The sequence below is a fragment of the Porites lutea genome, chromosome 7 (genome assembly GCF_958299795.1).
Source record: "Porites lutea chromosome 7, jaPorLute2.1, whole genome shotgun sequence".
Lineage (NCBI taxonomy): Eukaryota > Metazoa > Cnidaria > Anthozoa > Scleractinia > Poritidae > Porites > Porites lutea.
The window spans coordinates 32,668,379-32,686,534 of NC_133207.1; the positions used below are offsets into that span (position 1 = coordinate 32,668,379).

Sequence of the window (18,156 nt, forward strand, 5' to 3'; positions counted from 1 at the left end):
CCTCCTGTTTCATGTAGAATTAATCGCCTCCTCATTTCTCGTTCTAATCTCCAAGCAAGCGAGACTGAACTCTGTTGTAAGAGCATTCTTCTTCATTATGGAAACACTTGCCATTTGCACAATGACATCTACTTACTACTAAGACCAGAATTCATGGCTAGGGGGACTTCAAGTGTCAGGGATTATCGAATAAAGGCAAAAATCAAAACCCAAAAAAATCCATGCCAAATTTCCGAGCCATAAAAGTGTATTTGCGGAACTAGTAGTGAGGGCTCAAAAGAGTTGAATGAATAATTGCATGTTGAGTGAATAGTATCCTATTTACACCGATCTTACCCGCACTCCTATTGAGGTATGGAAGTTCGGCGGCCACAGAGAACAATGACATGTAGAACGCCAGGTACCCAGAAAGCGGAGACCAACAGCCCAATCTCAAAGAAAACTCCATACTAAACGCCCCAAAACTGAAAGCTAGAGGAAGCCATGAGACAAAGGGAAAATAAAGGTGGAAGAGCACGCTTGAATGAAGACGAGTTGGACACAGGGAAAGCAGAAACAAAATCCTTTAAGGAGTTGTAATCGTCATAAATGCGAGAGGCCTCCTGAGACTGCGAAGGAGCAGAAGCAAGTAGGTCAGCTGGAGCCCCAGCCCTGAAAACGTCAGCTAACTTAAGGTAAGTAAAAGCTGTTTTGGAACTTGACCAGCCAACGTGAGATATAACGTCAGCCAAAGGGGAACCGGAGAAAGCCAGAGTAAGGGCACTACCGGAACGAGAACTGTGAAGGGTTTCCCCACTGTCAATGTTGGCATCACGAGTATATTTTCTAAGGCGGGAGTCGACCTCGGAGCTTAAAAGGGGTTTATCAAAAATATGCCCCTGATGATTTGTCCAACGAAACAAGTATCCAGGAGATAGGCTAATGCCAAGTTCATGAGCAACCGACACATAAGTTTAAAGACCCTTAATAGGGCATAATGCTGGATTGGGGTGACGTCGCATGCTAAAGACGGTGCGGACGCCATCCCTCAAAGTCTTTCCCCAAATGTGATAAGAATGCATTCCCATCAGGGAAACGAGCAGTATCCGAGATCTTAACGTGCCCCAGATCCCCGCAATGCACGGTCATCAGAAGAGAAAAAAGCCTTGAAGAACGCTTGATCTCTGGCGGTGACAAACATGTCAGCTGGCAAGAGGGACGAGAGGAGAAGACGTTTTCTCGATGTGTCGAGAAAGCAAAAGCAATTTGTCAGCAAAAGGCGGCACAGCCTGCTTGGGAGCGAAGCTGGCCCGGAGTTGCTCAGCAGAGAACTCTTTGAGGTAATGCTTTACTAACAAATCAGAGAACGGGTTACCAATAAGGAGAGTCCTACGCCAGTCGCCTAGACGACCAATGACGGAAAATATAGAGCGTAACTTGCCAATGTATCAGTCAACGGTGGAGTAGGCCAGTCGCAATGGGTACTTGCAAGGGAAAGAACCCCGCTGACCAAGATGTGGACGTCCCATGTTATGGACTTGGGCTTTACCTTTTGAGTCCTTGAAAACCAAAAAGCGGCAAGCATCTAGAGGGATGGCATCAAAAAGGCTTTTATTGTCAGGGAGGGCGTAAATAAAACCTTCAAGCTCGGCCTTTAAAGATTGTTTCTGCGGGAATAAGCGGACGATAGACTTGCCGACTGGAGAGAGCTGATACGCAGATCAAACGCAGGGAGGACGAAACTGACTGCCGTGGGAAGGGCTTAGTGAACACGACGCCTAACATAACAGTAATTTTGACAAAACTTGAAGACATGGACATTGGGATAGTGACAAGATGGGCACGGAACTGCTGGAACGAAAAAACGCGGAACAGAAGGAAGAGCCTAGAGAAAAGGAAGAATGGGTAGAGGGGTATGATATGGGAGACAAAAAGAGACGGGATATAAAAAGAAACTGAATTTTAATAATCACGCGTAACACATGCTCATTACAGTAGGATATGACACTATGAATAACAAAAAGTCAAAGATAACGAACCGATGTAGAAAACTTATGTGAACAGACTAAACCGAAAATTAGTACATTCTCTTCATAAATATACTTACTCATTACTGTTATCCTGCTAGCTGGAAGGTGTGTACGGTGACTCCTTTGTACAAAAAAGACGACGAGTTTCGTACGATCAACTATAGGCCCGTAACTGTGCTCCCTACTCTAAACATTATTTTTGAAAGGCTTCTATCAGGGCAGATGTATGAATTTTACACTGGGCTCTTATCAGACTTCACAAGCGCTCATAGAAAGTTTCGTAGTTGCTAGACCTCTTTGCAAAGGTTGACGGAGGACTGGAGGATGATGCGCGACAGGGGGGAGCTCGTTGCGGTAGTTTTTATGGATTTCTCCAAAGCGTTTGATGTTATTCAGTATCCACTCCTCCTGTCGAAACTGAGGGCCTATGGTATGGACGACAAAAGTTGTGCCCTAATTAGAAACTATCTTTTTGGCAGAACTCATAGAGTTCAAGTTGGAGACACCTTTTAAACCTGAGAAAGCGTAAAGCGCGGGGTCCCGCGGGGAAGTGTGCAAGGACCTATGCTATTCAGCATTTTCATTAACGATCTTTTCTTCCACGTAAAGAAGGCCAAGTTGAATGCCGATGCGGACGATCATCACGTGTACGACTCCCACGTCGATCCGGCAGCTTTAGAAGCATGCGTATCTCATAATGTGGGGGTGGCCAATCAGTGGTCCCATGAAAATGGGATGTTAGTTAATGAGAGCAAGCATCAGGGTCTAGTCCTAGGTGATACGAAGACAGCATGGATTTTCCTGCCCAGTAAAGGACACTTTAGAGATTTTGGAATGGAAATAGTTAAGAAACTGAATTTTTCTAGGCATATATAAAATGTATGCAAAAAAATTAACAATCAATTAAATGTTATGATGCGCTTTCGAAAACTCATACGCAGGGAAATCTTATTTAAACTGTATAAAGCGTAATATTTTACCTCATCTGTCTGGCACTTTTGAGGAGCGCGCGAAGCGGATAAGCTTGAAGCACTAAATAAAAGAATACTTAGATTTATAATTGGAGATTACTCGTATCCATACACCACTCTTCTTTTAGAAGTCAACTCTACTTCGTGATGTAACAAGCGCGTTCAGAATTTTTCATATTGTCATATAACAAATTGTGTTTCGCTCATTTTCCTGCTTATATGAAGAATAAGTTGTCACTCCGGACCTCTTCCTATGATCTTCGCGGCAACTACATTCTTTCACCTAGTAAACCTAAAAGAACTGCTTTTCTTACTTTTCAACTAGACAGTGGAATGCACTGCCGGACTTTTTTTCGTGCTAGTTTTTTTTTTTTTAAGACTTAAGACTGAAATACAGGGCCGGGTATTTCAAAACAGGGTAAAGATAAGCCGGGGTTTGTGCGAAATTTGAATTCAGATATGAGAGCTTAAAAAGTAAATTCAGTTTTATTCTTTTTGCTTACAATTTGATGATTGGATGCTCTTAAAAGAATAGAGAAAATAGTCCGGGAAAATGCTTTTGAACAAAAGAAAAAAGAAACCCAGGTTAAAATTTAACCCTGGGTTAGCGGTAATCGACCTTCGAACAACTGGGCCCAGGACGTTACCTTCATGTAGATTCTTTTTGCTTGTACATACGTGAACTTAAAATTGAGAATTGTAAACAATATCTTATTCTCTTTTACATTGGAGGGGGCCGTAAAAGGGAATCTAGCTGAAATGGCATGTCCTTGATCCACAAATTGAGAAAATGGTTGTCATTACATAAACGGCATAACCAAATGAGGAGGGGGAACTTCACCAACCCTTCCCCACGGGGAGATAGCCCGAGTCCTTAAGAGATCAATCGATAATGGCATCAGAAATAAATTGAGCAAACGGGTTACAAGACGATGCGCTAGAAAAAAATCCGATGCGGGGGTAACGCCGAATCAAAGTTCTCTCCCCTATAAGGTTGAAAGAAATCGTGTACATCAACACAGTTCTTGATCCACAGCAAAATCTTAGACGTAAAATCAAACGGGGCAATGTTGGCGATGAGCTCCCAGGCTGGAAAATGATTTTGTAGGTTACCAGCAACAAAAGAGTCGGGATCTCTGAAGGAGAGCATGGAAACATCCGCGCAAGCCTGGCTACTTATAACATCTACGAACTTAGATGCAATATGGATGTTGCCTTCTGCCATCCCCTGAGCCACCTCAAGAGGCGAGCCATAAAAGCCGACCCAGGGCACTTAAGGACTGATAACACTTGTAGGGTCGAATTCCGCCGTAAATTCCCACCGTGGAATGGTAGGAGAGGCACCCTTAAAACGCTTGGAAGGGGGCTAAAAGAAAAGGAAAAAGGGCAAATAAAATAGAGGAGGTGGCTCCGGGGATGGCAGTTTTGAACTTCAAATAACTGAGAGGGAAATTGACTCCCTTTCAAAACTGCCACCCTAGAGCGGGTAAGGGAAAAAGGACACACAAAACTAGTAGCAATAAACAAATTTTATCTGTAGCTCACGACTAAGATAATGCCTCGACCGCGAAGAGCGCGGAACACGGGAAAAAAGGAAAAAACACCAAGAAGGCAAGGCAATACGGTAAGAACGATGTCGGAACCAAGAGAGCAGAACTAAAGATCCGTGGAAAGTACGCACAAAGGCCTAACAGAAATGACAAAGAAACAGAAAAATAATATATAAAGAACAATAAAGAAGAAGATACCGCGCACGGGACTATGGAAACGAAAGATAGCAATGCTAATGGCGTTGAAATCAGCAATATGATATGTGACAAGAAAATGGTGCTATAATGGCGAAACAAAAGAAGGAAACAACACTAAAAACATAGCAAATAAATAAACGCAATTGCCGGAGAAGCAGAAATGAAAGATATGCGTTAAACAAAATAACAAACAAACAAGGGAACTTATCTTGCGGCAAATGCTTAAACAAAATTCTCGGAGTACAAAGAACAAAGTCGATTAATTACAATGTAAGAAGACGACTGCAAAATGAGGCAACGGACGAACAAATAAAATTAAAATACCGATTGACCAAAATTCCATAACAGGGCAATGAATTACATGGGACAAGTTAATAAAACTTGTCATGTCTGAAAGCAAACCAAGAAAAATGCCCACTCCATTTTAGTAAAGCGTAGTAACTATGGAAAGCGTAACAGACAAAGTTAAGGAACTTCTAACGCCGGAAAAAACTAAACCAAAATTGTCACCCCAAAAAAAAAAAATAATAATAATAATGCGACAAACACCAGTCATATGGAACAAACAGAAAACAAATAAATAAATAAAAAGCCTACGAGATAAACAGCAGCAACATCAAGGAATAAACAACATCGGCCATGAGGCAACAAACAATTTAAAGAACTTAAAATGCCGGAGATAGTAAAGCAAAGTTTTCACTACACCAAAGTGTGATAGTAAAGAAACTAGAAGCTATTGTACCAAGGATTAAACTCTGTGGTATAAAAAGTAATAAAAATGCAATGAATAACATCGACCATGGGGGAACAAACGAACAAAAGAACTTCTCATGCCGGGAAAACAAATATATTAAAATACCCTCGTGATAAACCACAGCAACAAAGCAATAAAAAACATCGGCCATGAGGCAACAACAAATAAACAACTTCTCATGCCGGAAAAACTAAAGCAAAGTTTGCTATAAAAAGTGTAGTAAAGCGATGAAAAAACCGGTAATAATGACAAAACAATAAACTAGATGCCGGCACGCAAAAGCAAAGCGAAAAGCTAGCTAAAGCCATTGTACCAGGCAAAATTTCTTGTATATAAAAGTAATAAAAATGCAATGATTAACATCGGCCATGAGGGAAAAAACGAATAAATGAACTTCTCATGCCCGGAAAACTTAAGCAAAGTAGCAGCTTTTAGAGAAAATGTATAACAATGCGATAAAACGCCGGTAATGAGGAACAAAACAAATTGATAAACTAAAAACCAGCAAAACCGAAGCGAAATGCTAATTGCAAAAAAGCCAGAAAAGTGCAATGAATTACATCGGCTACGAGGTAACAACAAATAAAACTTCTCGAGCCGGAAATAAACCAAGCAAAATGCAAAGAGGACACAATAGATAACATCGATCATGAGGCAACAAACAAACAAACCAAAGAACGTCTCATGCCGGAAAAACTAAAATAAATAACATCGGTCATGAGATAACAAACAAACAAACCAAAGAACTTCTCATGCCGGAAACACTAAAATAAATAACATCGGTCATGAGGAAACAAACAAACAAACCAAAGAACTTCTCATGCCGGAAAAACTAAAATGAAATACATATCGGCACGAAAAGCTGATGACAAGGCAATGAACAAAGTAAGCCAGGAGGCTAGATGGAGTGGAGAACGAACACTACGCAGGTAAACGCAGGGAAGGGACAAATGAGAACATGCCGACACGTGCACACGAAAAGCGGCAGCAGCGCTAGGGAAGTATGAAAAAACGGTAGACACATTACCTCAAGCCCGTTGGTGTCGAGAATTGGTTTTTGCGGAGGTCGTTCGGCTAGAATGTGCTAGACCACATTGGCCTGTGGGACACGAGGCACCTGAGGTCCTTGGGGCTGGGCTTCGTTAGCAGCTGGAGCAGCCATAATCGTTATTTGTCGAAACTTCTATCGAAATGGTAATGAATGCATTTGTGCGATTCCTCTTAGACTATACTCGCTTGGGTAAGACCGCTGTAAATAGTTGAATGTTTTAAAAATTAAAGTTGAATGTTGTATAAATGGTTGAAATTGTTGAATAGATAATTGAATGGGTGAAAAAAGAATTGAATATAAAATGAATAGTTGAATGTTGAGTGCGAAGTTGAATATTGAATAACGCGTTGAATGTTGAATATAAGTTGAATATTGAACGCATAGTTGAACACATAATACAAAACTACATATAAAATTCGATGAATTGAATATTGCTGCATTTGGCTTGCCATAGAAAGGGAAGGAAGACATATAAGTTAACGCGAACTTGAAATTGCGATTCGTATTTCGTGCAAGTACAGCATGTGAGAGAGAACCAATGTCCGAACATTCAAGGTTTGTTTACAACAAATGTCATCAAAAGTCACGTGAAACTACACGTGAAATCTGATGCTTAGAAGGTGAATATTAGTATTTTTTGCCGTGTGTACGTGAGCGTCCAATACTTGCTATGAATATTTCGCTGTACGCACCCTTGCAAGCAGAATCAGAAGTCCCATTTCTGGAACAAGACGAGTCTCCTTCCGTGAAGAGGCATTGGAAGTTATTTATACTATACCAGTCCGATCTACCGGTTCCATATATACCAGATGAATTCTCAGGTAGCTTTTCTGTTGCTTTGTTTTGTTGGTGGAACTGCTAAGGTAGGAAGTCAAAGGCTTGGTTTCGAGCCCTATGAGGGACGTCCTGAAAAAAATTCAAAGGTAAGGTTCTGTGCAAGAATCCTTCCAGAACTGTTCAAACGAATTTGTATTTTTCTTCAGTTTACTGTAGCCATAGTTAGTAGAGGAGACTGGTTAGGAAAGCCGGCAAACATCAAAGTTGAACACTATGGTCGGCCATTTGTTTACGATATACGTGCGGTGTTTTGCCACGTATACTTGCGATCTTTCCTGCTTTGTGGTTTTTTTTTTCCCAAGTATGTGCCCATTTTCTTCTCAAAAGCGCATATATATTCGCACAACAAGAGCCCACATATATGCGTTACAAACAAGCATGTGTATATGCACGACCTGAACAATCGATGAAATCGATAATCGATGGCAATCGATATCAATTAATCGATTGATATTGATAATCGATAGACAATCGATCACGAAACTTTTTGTGATTATTGATTTCCATCGATTATCAATATCAATTGATTGAATTGATCATTGATTATCATCGATTATCAATGTCAATCTAAGTTGAGGAGACCTGACTCTTTATAAGCCTCGTGGTTTCTTTCAGGTCTCCTCGCCATTTACTTTTTCTTTAATCTCATTATTCCAACCTTGCATTGTAAAATTTTGTGTATATGGCAAATAAAGAATGAGTAAATGAATGAATGAATAATCGATGGGAATCGATCAATTAACATAATAGATTGTTATCAACATGCAATATCAATCGATTACCTATTTAGTCAAACATTTCAATTGTCAATTTCATCGAGTACTAATAAAGTTAATCGTGTTTGAACGACGACTGCGTCCCAGGTCAGTTTGAATCTTTGCAATGACCTCGAAGCTAAATCGATCAAGTTTGTACTAATGACAACGAGATATGTTAATTGTCTTAATTATTTGTGCTGTTTTTCACGGAGCCACATCGATGAACAATTCTCAAACTTTGCTACTGAGGCTTAAATATAATAAACGATCTGCGTACACTCCCGCGATACCTGAAGATACGGAGACATGAATTTAGTGCCAATCGATCAGGGGCACCCAACAAGAATATAGTTCAAAACCACTTAAACATAGCATTGTTGAAAGTATTTTAGTATTTAAACGGTAGATATAGGCATATTTTTATCCCCTAAAAATTTTTCATCTGTTCGGATTTCCTAGCTGAAACAAGCTAGTGATGCAAAATTTATAGGGATCAAAACTTACCTTTTCGAACATTTCAGCCAGAAAAAAGGGTCCCGAAAATTCTAGGTGACCTTTTTAGGGTAAAAATCCGTTAAAAATGGGCAATTATACCATTTTTTAGATGTTAGAAAATCCTAGGAGAGGCAGGTAAGCAACAAAGTTTACAACAAATGTTCCGAAAATTCTAGATCTCAAATCGTCTTCCGAACAGATATTTTCCGAAAATTGTCGTTGATGATCGATGGCAATCGATGAAGTTCGCGACCACCTAAGAGCGGCTGCCTGTAAATATCGACAATTTGCCGTCAAAACGGAAATTTCGAAATTCTTCATATTCAGTCAGAAAAAACCCTTTGGGGAAACATTTTCGAAAATCACAATCAAAGTTTCCAAAGAATTTTCTTTTTCGAGAAAACCGGCAAAAAGTGAAATGCTGCCCCACGCCATATAGTCGCCGGTCCAAAACCTTTGAATTATCCCATTTTCAAAGCCCTCGGGAAGAAAGACGGTTCAAAGAAACAAGTTCACCTTTGGCAGGTAAGTAAGGCATCCCAGTTGCAATACTATTTGGTCAAAATATTGCAAGTTAATGAATTTTTTACTCGGTTAAAAAACGCCCAAAGATTCCTATCTTCGGCACTTTCATAAACAATGAAATTTTGCAAAACTTTGAAGGAAAAAATCACGGCTTGGTACATGGAATTTTAGGAGAATTATTATACCTCAGAAAAGCCCTACTGTTGTAGTACAACATATAAAAAATCCAGCTTGGGCAAACAAAAAGCAACCCGCCGAGAGAGGTCAACGCGCAGTTCATTTTCGATGTTTTTGCAGAAAATGTTGAAACCGTCACGCAACCGCGGGTAACACAAACTCCATGAAATTATATTTAATGTACCCAGATACGCATTTTTTACAATGAAGATGAATATAATGTAATATAATGTTCTATAATGTAGTATCTAATGAATGTTTAAGTCTTCTATCTTTTTTTTAGTTTTAACGTATAAACGGAATAAGTGAAAACCGCCGCGCAGAAGGTCGAGAGCCGGTGTCAATAATTTCCTACTGGCTTAACGAAAGCAGAATGTTATGGGACCTATGGCAGAGATAAAACTAGTGGTACTAGTGACAAATAAACTAACAATAAACTATGAGAATCCTGCGCTAACTCAATTCAGCCTTAAAAAGTAAAGTTTTAGTTTCTTTTTAAAGTTAGTGGTGGTAAGGCTCTTACGGACAGTCAAGGGGATATCCTTGGCCAAATAATCGGGGCTTGAGAACTAATAGCAAATTGATACCTGAGGGACATTTTATGCAAGTTGAACGAGAACGAGTTAGATAATCATGAAAATCACGATTAAAGTGGAGGAGCAAGGAAAGAGAGGCGGTTGGAAGGCTATTAAAGTGTAAGAATACAAAAGACAGGGACCGCGGAGGGGGAGGGGCTGGTAGGGCTATAGCCCTACCCAAAGGGGGGAATTTCATATATCCCATGATGCTACGCGCCTAATTTCTGTCTTCCCTCCGCCGTGGAAAGAGCGTTCGAGGATTTCGAGGGAGATTTTCAACGACCTGAATTTCCAGATGCAGCTCATCCAAGGTAAGTTTCAGTTTGTCCTGTTAATCTTTGGTATCTGATTGATAATGTAAAATGTTTGCATGGTCATTTCACGCATTAATGCTCCCGTTTACGACCCTGTTAAGCCATGCTGTTTTAACTCGCAAGTGAATATTTATTTAGATGACTTTCAATTATCGAAAACTGTCTTTATTCTAGCAAGATTTGCCCTTATAAATTATTTAAATCGGCGGACAAGGAGTGCTTGATACTAGTTCCACGCTCCGACCTCTTTCGACCTCGCGATTTTTATGCGTTTGATCGTTTTGAAATATCGCTTTTTCTGCCCTTTCTCCGCTAAGATGCGAGACAAAGGTTTCAATTTCTTTATGCTAAGTCCTGCGAAGATGGGACATTTTTTCTTGAATTCGCTCTTTTTTCGCCGATAAAAACACAAATATTATCTCTTGAGGGTATGATGAATGTTTAAATTCAATGGGTTATGGTATTAAAGCTTTTTTATTTCATTATTTTAGGTGAAATTGGTTTCTCATGGTGGCTTCCGGTTACCACCGCGCGTGGCGAACTTGAAATATACAGGCGAGCAAATGTCATGGAATAGCATGCCGTAGGACCTCAACTGGCGTATAAAACCTTTAAAGACATTTTGATAATTCTTTTAGGATCCGTTGTAGCGAAGAAGTGGGTGTTTTTGTATATGTACTTTGCCATTACTTAATGGGTGTTACTAAAACGAAGACCCAAAAACGAAGACCTAAGACCTAAGACCCCTTGGACTAAAACGAAGACCCTATGGACTAAAACGAAGACCCTATGGACTAAAACGAAGACCCCATGGACTAAAACGAAGACCCTATGGACTAAAACGAAGACCCCATGGACTAAAACGAAGACCCTATGGACTAAAACGAAGACCCTATGGACTAAAACGAAGACCCTATGGACTAAAACGAAGACCCTATGGACTAAAACGAAGACCCTATGGACTAAAACGAAGACCCCTTGGACTTAAACGAAGACCCCATGGACTAAAACGAAGACCTCATGGACTAAAACGACTGATGCTAACCGCTGAGGGCAATGCCTGCAATGCCCGCTCCCGTTATTTGTTACGGCGATTTGGGAATGTTGTGGAATTTCCGCTGCAGTATTTAGTTGTGATAGTTAAGTCTATGACCTACCTTTCCTTCAGGTTTCTTCGCGGAAAACATTTTGCATGTTTTAAACCTCTTTGGAAGTGTTTACGGTGAAGATGACGTCAGTTTTATTTAAATGAAAGCTTTTTGCAGAGTGAAGGCGAGAGTGCCCTCGTGGCCTAGTGGTAAAACCATATTGTTGGAACAAAGATCCTAGGTTCGAGTCTCGTCGAACATGCGATTTTTTTCCTTGTCTTTTTCCTTCTTTTTCTTTTATTATTATTATTTTTTTATCACAGTTATCAGAAAAACAACTGTTTAAGCCGTAAAGATTAGTCATTTTTTAACAATAGAGGATAGAATATCGTAACAGCGTATGACAGGGATATAAATAAAACAAATAAAACCCGGCATAAAGACAAATGAACCTCGCTTAAATGAAACTCGAAATGTTAACCTGTACTCGAGTAATGTTCTAGATCGAAGGCTTTCTTGCCCCTATTGATGAGGTAAAAAGTAATAAAAAGAGCGCGAGGTACCTCTGTCCTTGAATTCGTCAATGAGAAATTCCCTCCCTGTACTAGGTGTTGTCACTGCTTTGTTTTTTAAATGCATTGATACAATTCTTCGATATTTTAGAAAGCTGGAGCGCGCGGTTATATTTTCTTAACTCATTACACCCGGGATGACACCCAAATCATCCGACCATGAATTTTTAACCATAAAATATCAGAAAGCGAATGGACCTCCTCCTCCCTCAAACCCCAACTACGCGCCCATAACACGTTTGGCGGAAGTCTTCAAGACAAATCCTGTCAAAAGCCTTTTTGATTGCCTAGGCCTCCCATGAACACGCTGATGACCTTTGGGCTTGTCACGCCAATCGCATTATAGCCACACGCGCATTATAACCACACAACACAAGAGGGCCCTCTCGCCTTCACCCTGCAAAAAGCTTTGATTTAAATAAACTGACGTCATCTTCACCGTAAACACTTCCACAGAGGTTTAAAACATGCAAAATATTTTCCGCAAAGAAACCTGATGGAAAGGTAAGTGATAGACTTGACTATCACAGAGGAAATTCCACAACATTCCCAAATTGCCGTAAAAAATTACGGGAGCGGGCATTGCCCTCAGCGGTTAGCATCAGTCGTTTCAGTCCATGGGGTCTTTGTTTTAGTCCAAGGGGTCTTCGTTTTAGTCCAAGGGGTCTTCGTTTTAGTCCATAGGGTCTTCGTTTTAGTCCATAGGGTCTTCGTTTTAGTCCATAGGGTCTTCGTTTTTAGTCCAAGGGGTCTTCGTTTTAGTCCATAGGGTCTTCGTTTTAGTCCATAGGGTCTTCGTTTTAGTCCATGGGGTCTTCGTTTTAGTCCATAGGGTCTTCGTTTTAGTCCAAGGGGTCTTAGGTCTTAGGTCTTCGTTTTGGGGTCTTCGTTTTAGTAACACCCATTACTTAATAAAGCTTTTTTCTGTTTATGTTTGACAAATTATGATGTTCAGCGTAAATTATTGAACTGACAACATGAGCACCGCGATCACAAACAAGCAACGAAGAGAAATCTCACACCTAGAATATGTATTTATTTCTTGACAAGTACGTGGAAATCGCTTGTTAATCCATGGAGAGCTTTATCAACGTATGTTAAAACAGCACGTACTGAAGCAAAGACCTTCCTCGCTAGCTTCTAAGAACATTTGCGTGGACTGCCTATCGTAAGGCTAGTTAACTCATCGTCGGCGGCCAAAAGACTCTCTCTGACTTAACAAGTGGTATATTTGGTGTAGTAGTACTAAAATCGTAGATAGAGCGACACTGCAAAGGTACAGAGAGTTTTATCGGCGAAACAAGTCGCTTTCCACCGTTGTTCAACTGTCACGTCCCTGTTGAACTGATAGGATCACGTGCGCTCAGAAGCTTGATAATATAGTATGAAGCGATGCATCATGGGATATTTGAAATTCCCCCCTTTGCCCTACCCTTTATTGCTGGGATTTATTTTCTAGCGCTCCAGTTGACACGGAAAAAATTCGCGTGGAATTATTGGACTTTGCCCTATGAAAGAGTGGGATGTTTCCTTGTCCGAACTATTACAACCCGATTTGCGTGCAAGGATAATAAGATGTAAGGCCCAAATGGAGCGATTTGACTTTTTCTTTGCTTTGCATCTTCGAGAGCACCTTTATTCCCACACCGATAATCTATTTAAGGATCTTCACGGTACTAATATGGCTGCTGTCAGTGGAGAAGGTCTGGCAATTCTAACCAAGGAGATGCTCACAAAAAATACCCACCAATGATCAGAGCTTTGACCATTTCTATGCTAATGTTGCCCGCAGGAGTGAAAGCCTGCTTGACGAACCAACGATTCCAAGAAAACGACGCACTGCGGCAAGACTGGAGGTTGGTGATAGTGCACCAAGCTATCCCCAAATCCCCAAACTTAGAGGGTCTATTATGAGGCTATTCATCTTATCGTCAGGGCTATCTATCAGTGTGTTAATCAGGAAAGCTTTAGCTCCTACGCCCAGATGGAGACCCTCTTGGTTAAAGCTGTTAATGGTGACGACGAGGCAGAGTTCAATAGTTCTTTGAAGCACCATACGGCGAAGATGTTGATACAGGGGCGCTACCTGGGCAGCTGAGTATTTTGGAAGTTATGTCAAAGGAGGAAAAGATATCACGTTTTGACGAAATCCTGATGGCGGTGTTAAAGTTTCCAGAACCAAAAAAGAAGCTAATTCAGGAAGCCAAACCATCTGTAAGCTCCAGTTTGCTGTAAATCCTACTACAAGCACTGCTGGCGAGGGTTCATTCTCATCTGTACGGCGTCTAAAGACGTGGCTTTGATCCAGGATGAGTGACGAAAGGTTTAGCAACCTACAGTAGTAGTGTTGAATGGTCACAAGCTGAGAACAGACAGTGTCTCTATAGCTGACGTCGCACATAAGTTTGTTTCCAGCAATGAGGACCGCAAGAGAGACTTCGGCACTGCGGACAACTTCAAAAAGTAGCAATCTAAGGAGGATTTATTTAACATATTGGCTATACTGGATACCATAACACGTGACGACGTTCATGTTAAATTTGTTGAGGTTGCAAATAAGATGGCGCGCAAATGCAAGATATAAAATGGCGAAACACTGAACTTAATGTTTCTTTTTATTGGCGAGATTTTTTAGCCCTACCACTTTAAAATGGTCTCGGCGGTCCCTGAAAGAAGAAACATAGAATTTATAGAGTTAATGGAATGGAGGGAAAGAATAAAAAGCTTCGAGACTAGGAGGCTTAGATTTTGTTCGTGGAGGAGAAAAGGTGATAATTCGCGCGAGAGAGAGAAAAGAAGAAAAACTGATCTGTTCAAGCAGACTCTCAAGGTCATGTTTCACATTATCACACGTGAGCTTATGAGTCGTGTTTGGCCTGTCTGACGCTTATTTCTGACTGAATCGATCGTTGTTTCGGTCAGCATTTGTGAAATAGCGTACACAGCCTCTCAAGCAGCCTCTCAAGCAGGCGTTTTTAGGGGAGCTCGTTTTTCATCACTCCCCACAAACGCCAATCCATGGATTCCAACAAATCCGTTGTCGGGGAGCCATCAACCACCAAGGTCGAGGGCAATGAATAAGAACCAAACCTTGCTCGAAATTAACGCGGCCATTACGGCCATACTTGATTCAAACTGAAGTTACTTTTCAGCTCTATCGTACTTGAAGGGGTGTTTTGCTGACGCTATAATTCGGTGCCTCTTATGCGACGACTTTCTGTGACCCCACATACACATGCTTGTTTGTAACGCATATGTATGGGCTCTTGTTGTGCGCATATATATGCGCGTTTGAGAAGAAAATGGCCACATACTTTGGAAAAAAAACCCACAAAGCAGGAAAGATCGCAAGTTTACGTGGCAAAAAACCGCACGTATATCGTGTCATAATCTTGAAACAAATGGCCGACCATAGAAAACAACGGTAGGCTGTAGATTACATTGGAAGCTCCCTGACCGAGTACAATCGTTTTTTGTTCACAAATTGTGACTGAATAAATTAATGCAAAGTAAGTTCAAAATGAGAGGAATATTATTGAACGTTTTGAAAGGTCAGGTCCAAAAAGGCTAACAAAAACATATAACATAGGGTTTCTCAACCATTCTACTTTAATTAACAATGCTGTAGCGTAGTACTAAATCGTGACTCTTTTTTCGGGATGTTTCATTTCTTGTTCAAAAGTGGTTTATATCAAGCGTTGAATTACAAGACATTTGCCTCTTACTACGCAATTCACTCGAAGCAAACTTGGGAATGCCAAACATCAAACAATTCCGAAATTGCAGTTTAAAATGTACGTACCATCATAGTTATTAGAGGAGACTGGTTATGAAAGGCTGCAAACATCAATGATAAAAACAACGATGCTCAAAGTTTATGTTGGAAGCTCCATGAGGGTGCACAAACCTTTGTCTTCTGTTCGCAAATTGTTATGGAATAAATTATTGCGGCGTTTTTATTGGTCAATAACAGGATTTTTCTTTTAAAAAAAATGTCTACTCGTATCTAGCTTGTGTACTGCGTGAACATCCTGTGTACAGCCGTCCCCTCCCCTAAAAAAAAAACTACTTACGGGGAATTAGGGTGGACCGCAATAAATTCCGGCCAATACTCAGACACCTGCTGTATTTTGCTAAGTTGAGCATAACGTAAAGTTCCGAATGGTAACGACCCATTGAAAGTAGCGATCCCCCGAAAGTAGCGATAAAATTTCACAGGTGTTAGCTAATCTCGAAAGTAGCGACTCCCGAAAATAACGACACGTCGAAAGTAGCAGCCTCTAAAAGAATTTCCCTTTTTACAAGGATTAACAGAAATTATACATATAGAAAGCTATATTTAGTTTTAATCAGATTATAAAAAACCTGCAACGACCTAATCCAACAGTTTACAATAAGATTTAATATTACTGATATTAATCGGAATTGACTGCTACTATACGTATAGCATATTCGAAGACTGATTCTTTGAATTGGTATTTAAAAAAAACAACATATTACAATGTTCTCCAAATAAAAATTGTGTATGTTTTCACACTTTGTCGAGAATATATTTGCGTAACTTCCTACGGCCCTGCCCATGTACGGTACGCACTTTAGGCACTCGAACTTAGAGTAGCGACCTCCGAAAGTAGCGAGAGTCATTACTTTCGGAAGTTTACGGTAGCCTGAGTACCACGCGCAAAGAAAGAAATGAAAAAGGGACTGAGACAGCGAAGACACCTCCCCTCTTCCTCCGTTCCCTAACCCCTTGGAAAGGCTTGGGGTTATTCAAAATGGTATAATTCTAGGTTAACCAACTTGAGTCGTTTTGTTAATTCATTGAAAACTGCAGGAAGTTCAGCAGCTTTAAGGTCCTGCAAGAGATAATGAGCTAGCTCATTCTCTCTTTGGTCCTGCAATTTTATGAACCCATGATACTAACCCCCGTCCCCAACACCTACCCGACGGTGCGCAGTGTCCTTCAATATTTTTTTTGAAATTGTAGACTTTAAATGACATCTATGTGGGAACGAATGCCTTCATACCTCGAACATGCCTTGACTACCTTCAACATGGGGTGACGAGCAACGGCTATTACTGGCTTTTTGACAAAAACGATAATCGATTTATGACTTACTGCGACCTCTCATTGGAACCGAATGCAGCTTGGACACTGGTGATGTCATGGAACCTACTGTCAAAGAATTTACCAAGTTTTCAAACGAAGGCCTTCGCACAAGACGCACCAATCAACCAAAACAATCCAAACTGGGATGCGTACCGCCAGACTCTTGCTCGAATGAAAAGTGTCCGCAGCCATTCAACTCACTGGCGTGCAACATGCAGTTTCAATCGACCGGATTTCCAAAAACTCCCGAAATCGATCGACTACAGAAATTACTTAAGAGGCAGGTTCAGTAGTTTCGACATCATGAATTTTGTTGGTTCAGGCCAGTGCAAACCAGTAGAGTATGTGAACATCCGTGGACACGTGGCTGGAGGTGCCGGTGCCACGGCTAAGTTTTGGCAGAAGACTAATGTTTGGCTCATTCACATCGATAGCAGTGCCACTGGCTGTACTTTCGCACCAACTGAGGGAGCTGTACCAAATGAAGACAACTTTGGTTCCTATTTTGATGTCAACAACAGATTCCGATGTACCGCAGGAGGCCAGGCCACGACCCAATGGTGGTTTGGCGGGTACATGTCTAATTAGTAAAATTCAACAGGGGCACCCCAACGACAGTTTTCGGAAAAATATCTGTTCGGAAGACGATTTGAGATCTAGAATTTTCGGAACATTTGTTGTAAAATTTCTTGCTTGACTGCCTCTCCTAGGATTTTCGAACATCTAAAACATGGTAAAATTGCCCATTTTCAACGGATTTTTACCCTAAAAAGGTCACCTAAAATTTTCGGGAGCCTTTTTTCTGGCTGAAATTTTCGAACAGGTAAGTTTTGATCCCTATAATTTTCGGATCACTAGACTTTCAGCTAGGAAATGCGAACAGATGAAAAATTTATAGGGGATAAAAATATGCCCATATCCACCGTTTAAATACTAAAACACGTTTAACAATGCTATGTTTAAGTGGTTTTGAACCATATTCTCGTTGGTTGCCACTTATTCAATGGCGTGTTTAGTCTCGTAATCAGGCAGTTAAGGTGGCTCGACTGGATTTTTTGGGGTTGATACCTCCCAAGTTTGAGCCGTAACTACGTCGGCATGAGTAAAGATATGGAAAAACGATTACCACAACTGTATTATATAAAGATGAAAATTTCTTATGATCTGGG

The 18,156-nt window shown here is 40.7% G+C and overlaps 2 protein-coding genes across 2 annotated transcripts in view; both read left to right on the forward strand.

Moving 5' to 3' along the window:
- The window catches only part of LOC140942757 (uncharacterized), a 53,326-nt gene that overhangs the window by 22,693 nt on the left and 12,477 nt on the right, over positions 1–18,156 (forward strand). The gene's annotated exons all lie outside the window — the stretch shown is intronic.
- LOC140943356 (uncharacterized) lies at positions 7,343–17,575 on the forward strand. The gene is made up of 2 exons (XM_073392435.1): positions 7,343–7,456; positions 16,865–17,575. Exons 1-2 carry the CDS (start codon positions 7,343–7,345, stop codon positions 17,573–17,575), a joined length of 825 nt encoding a protein of 274 aa, XP_073248536.1.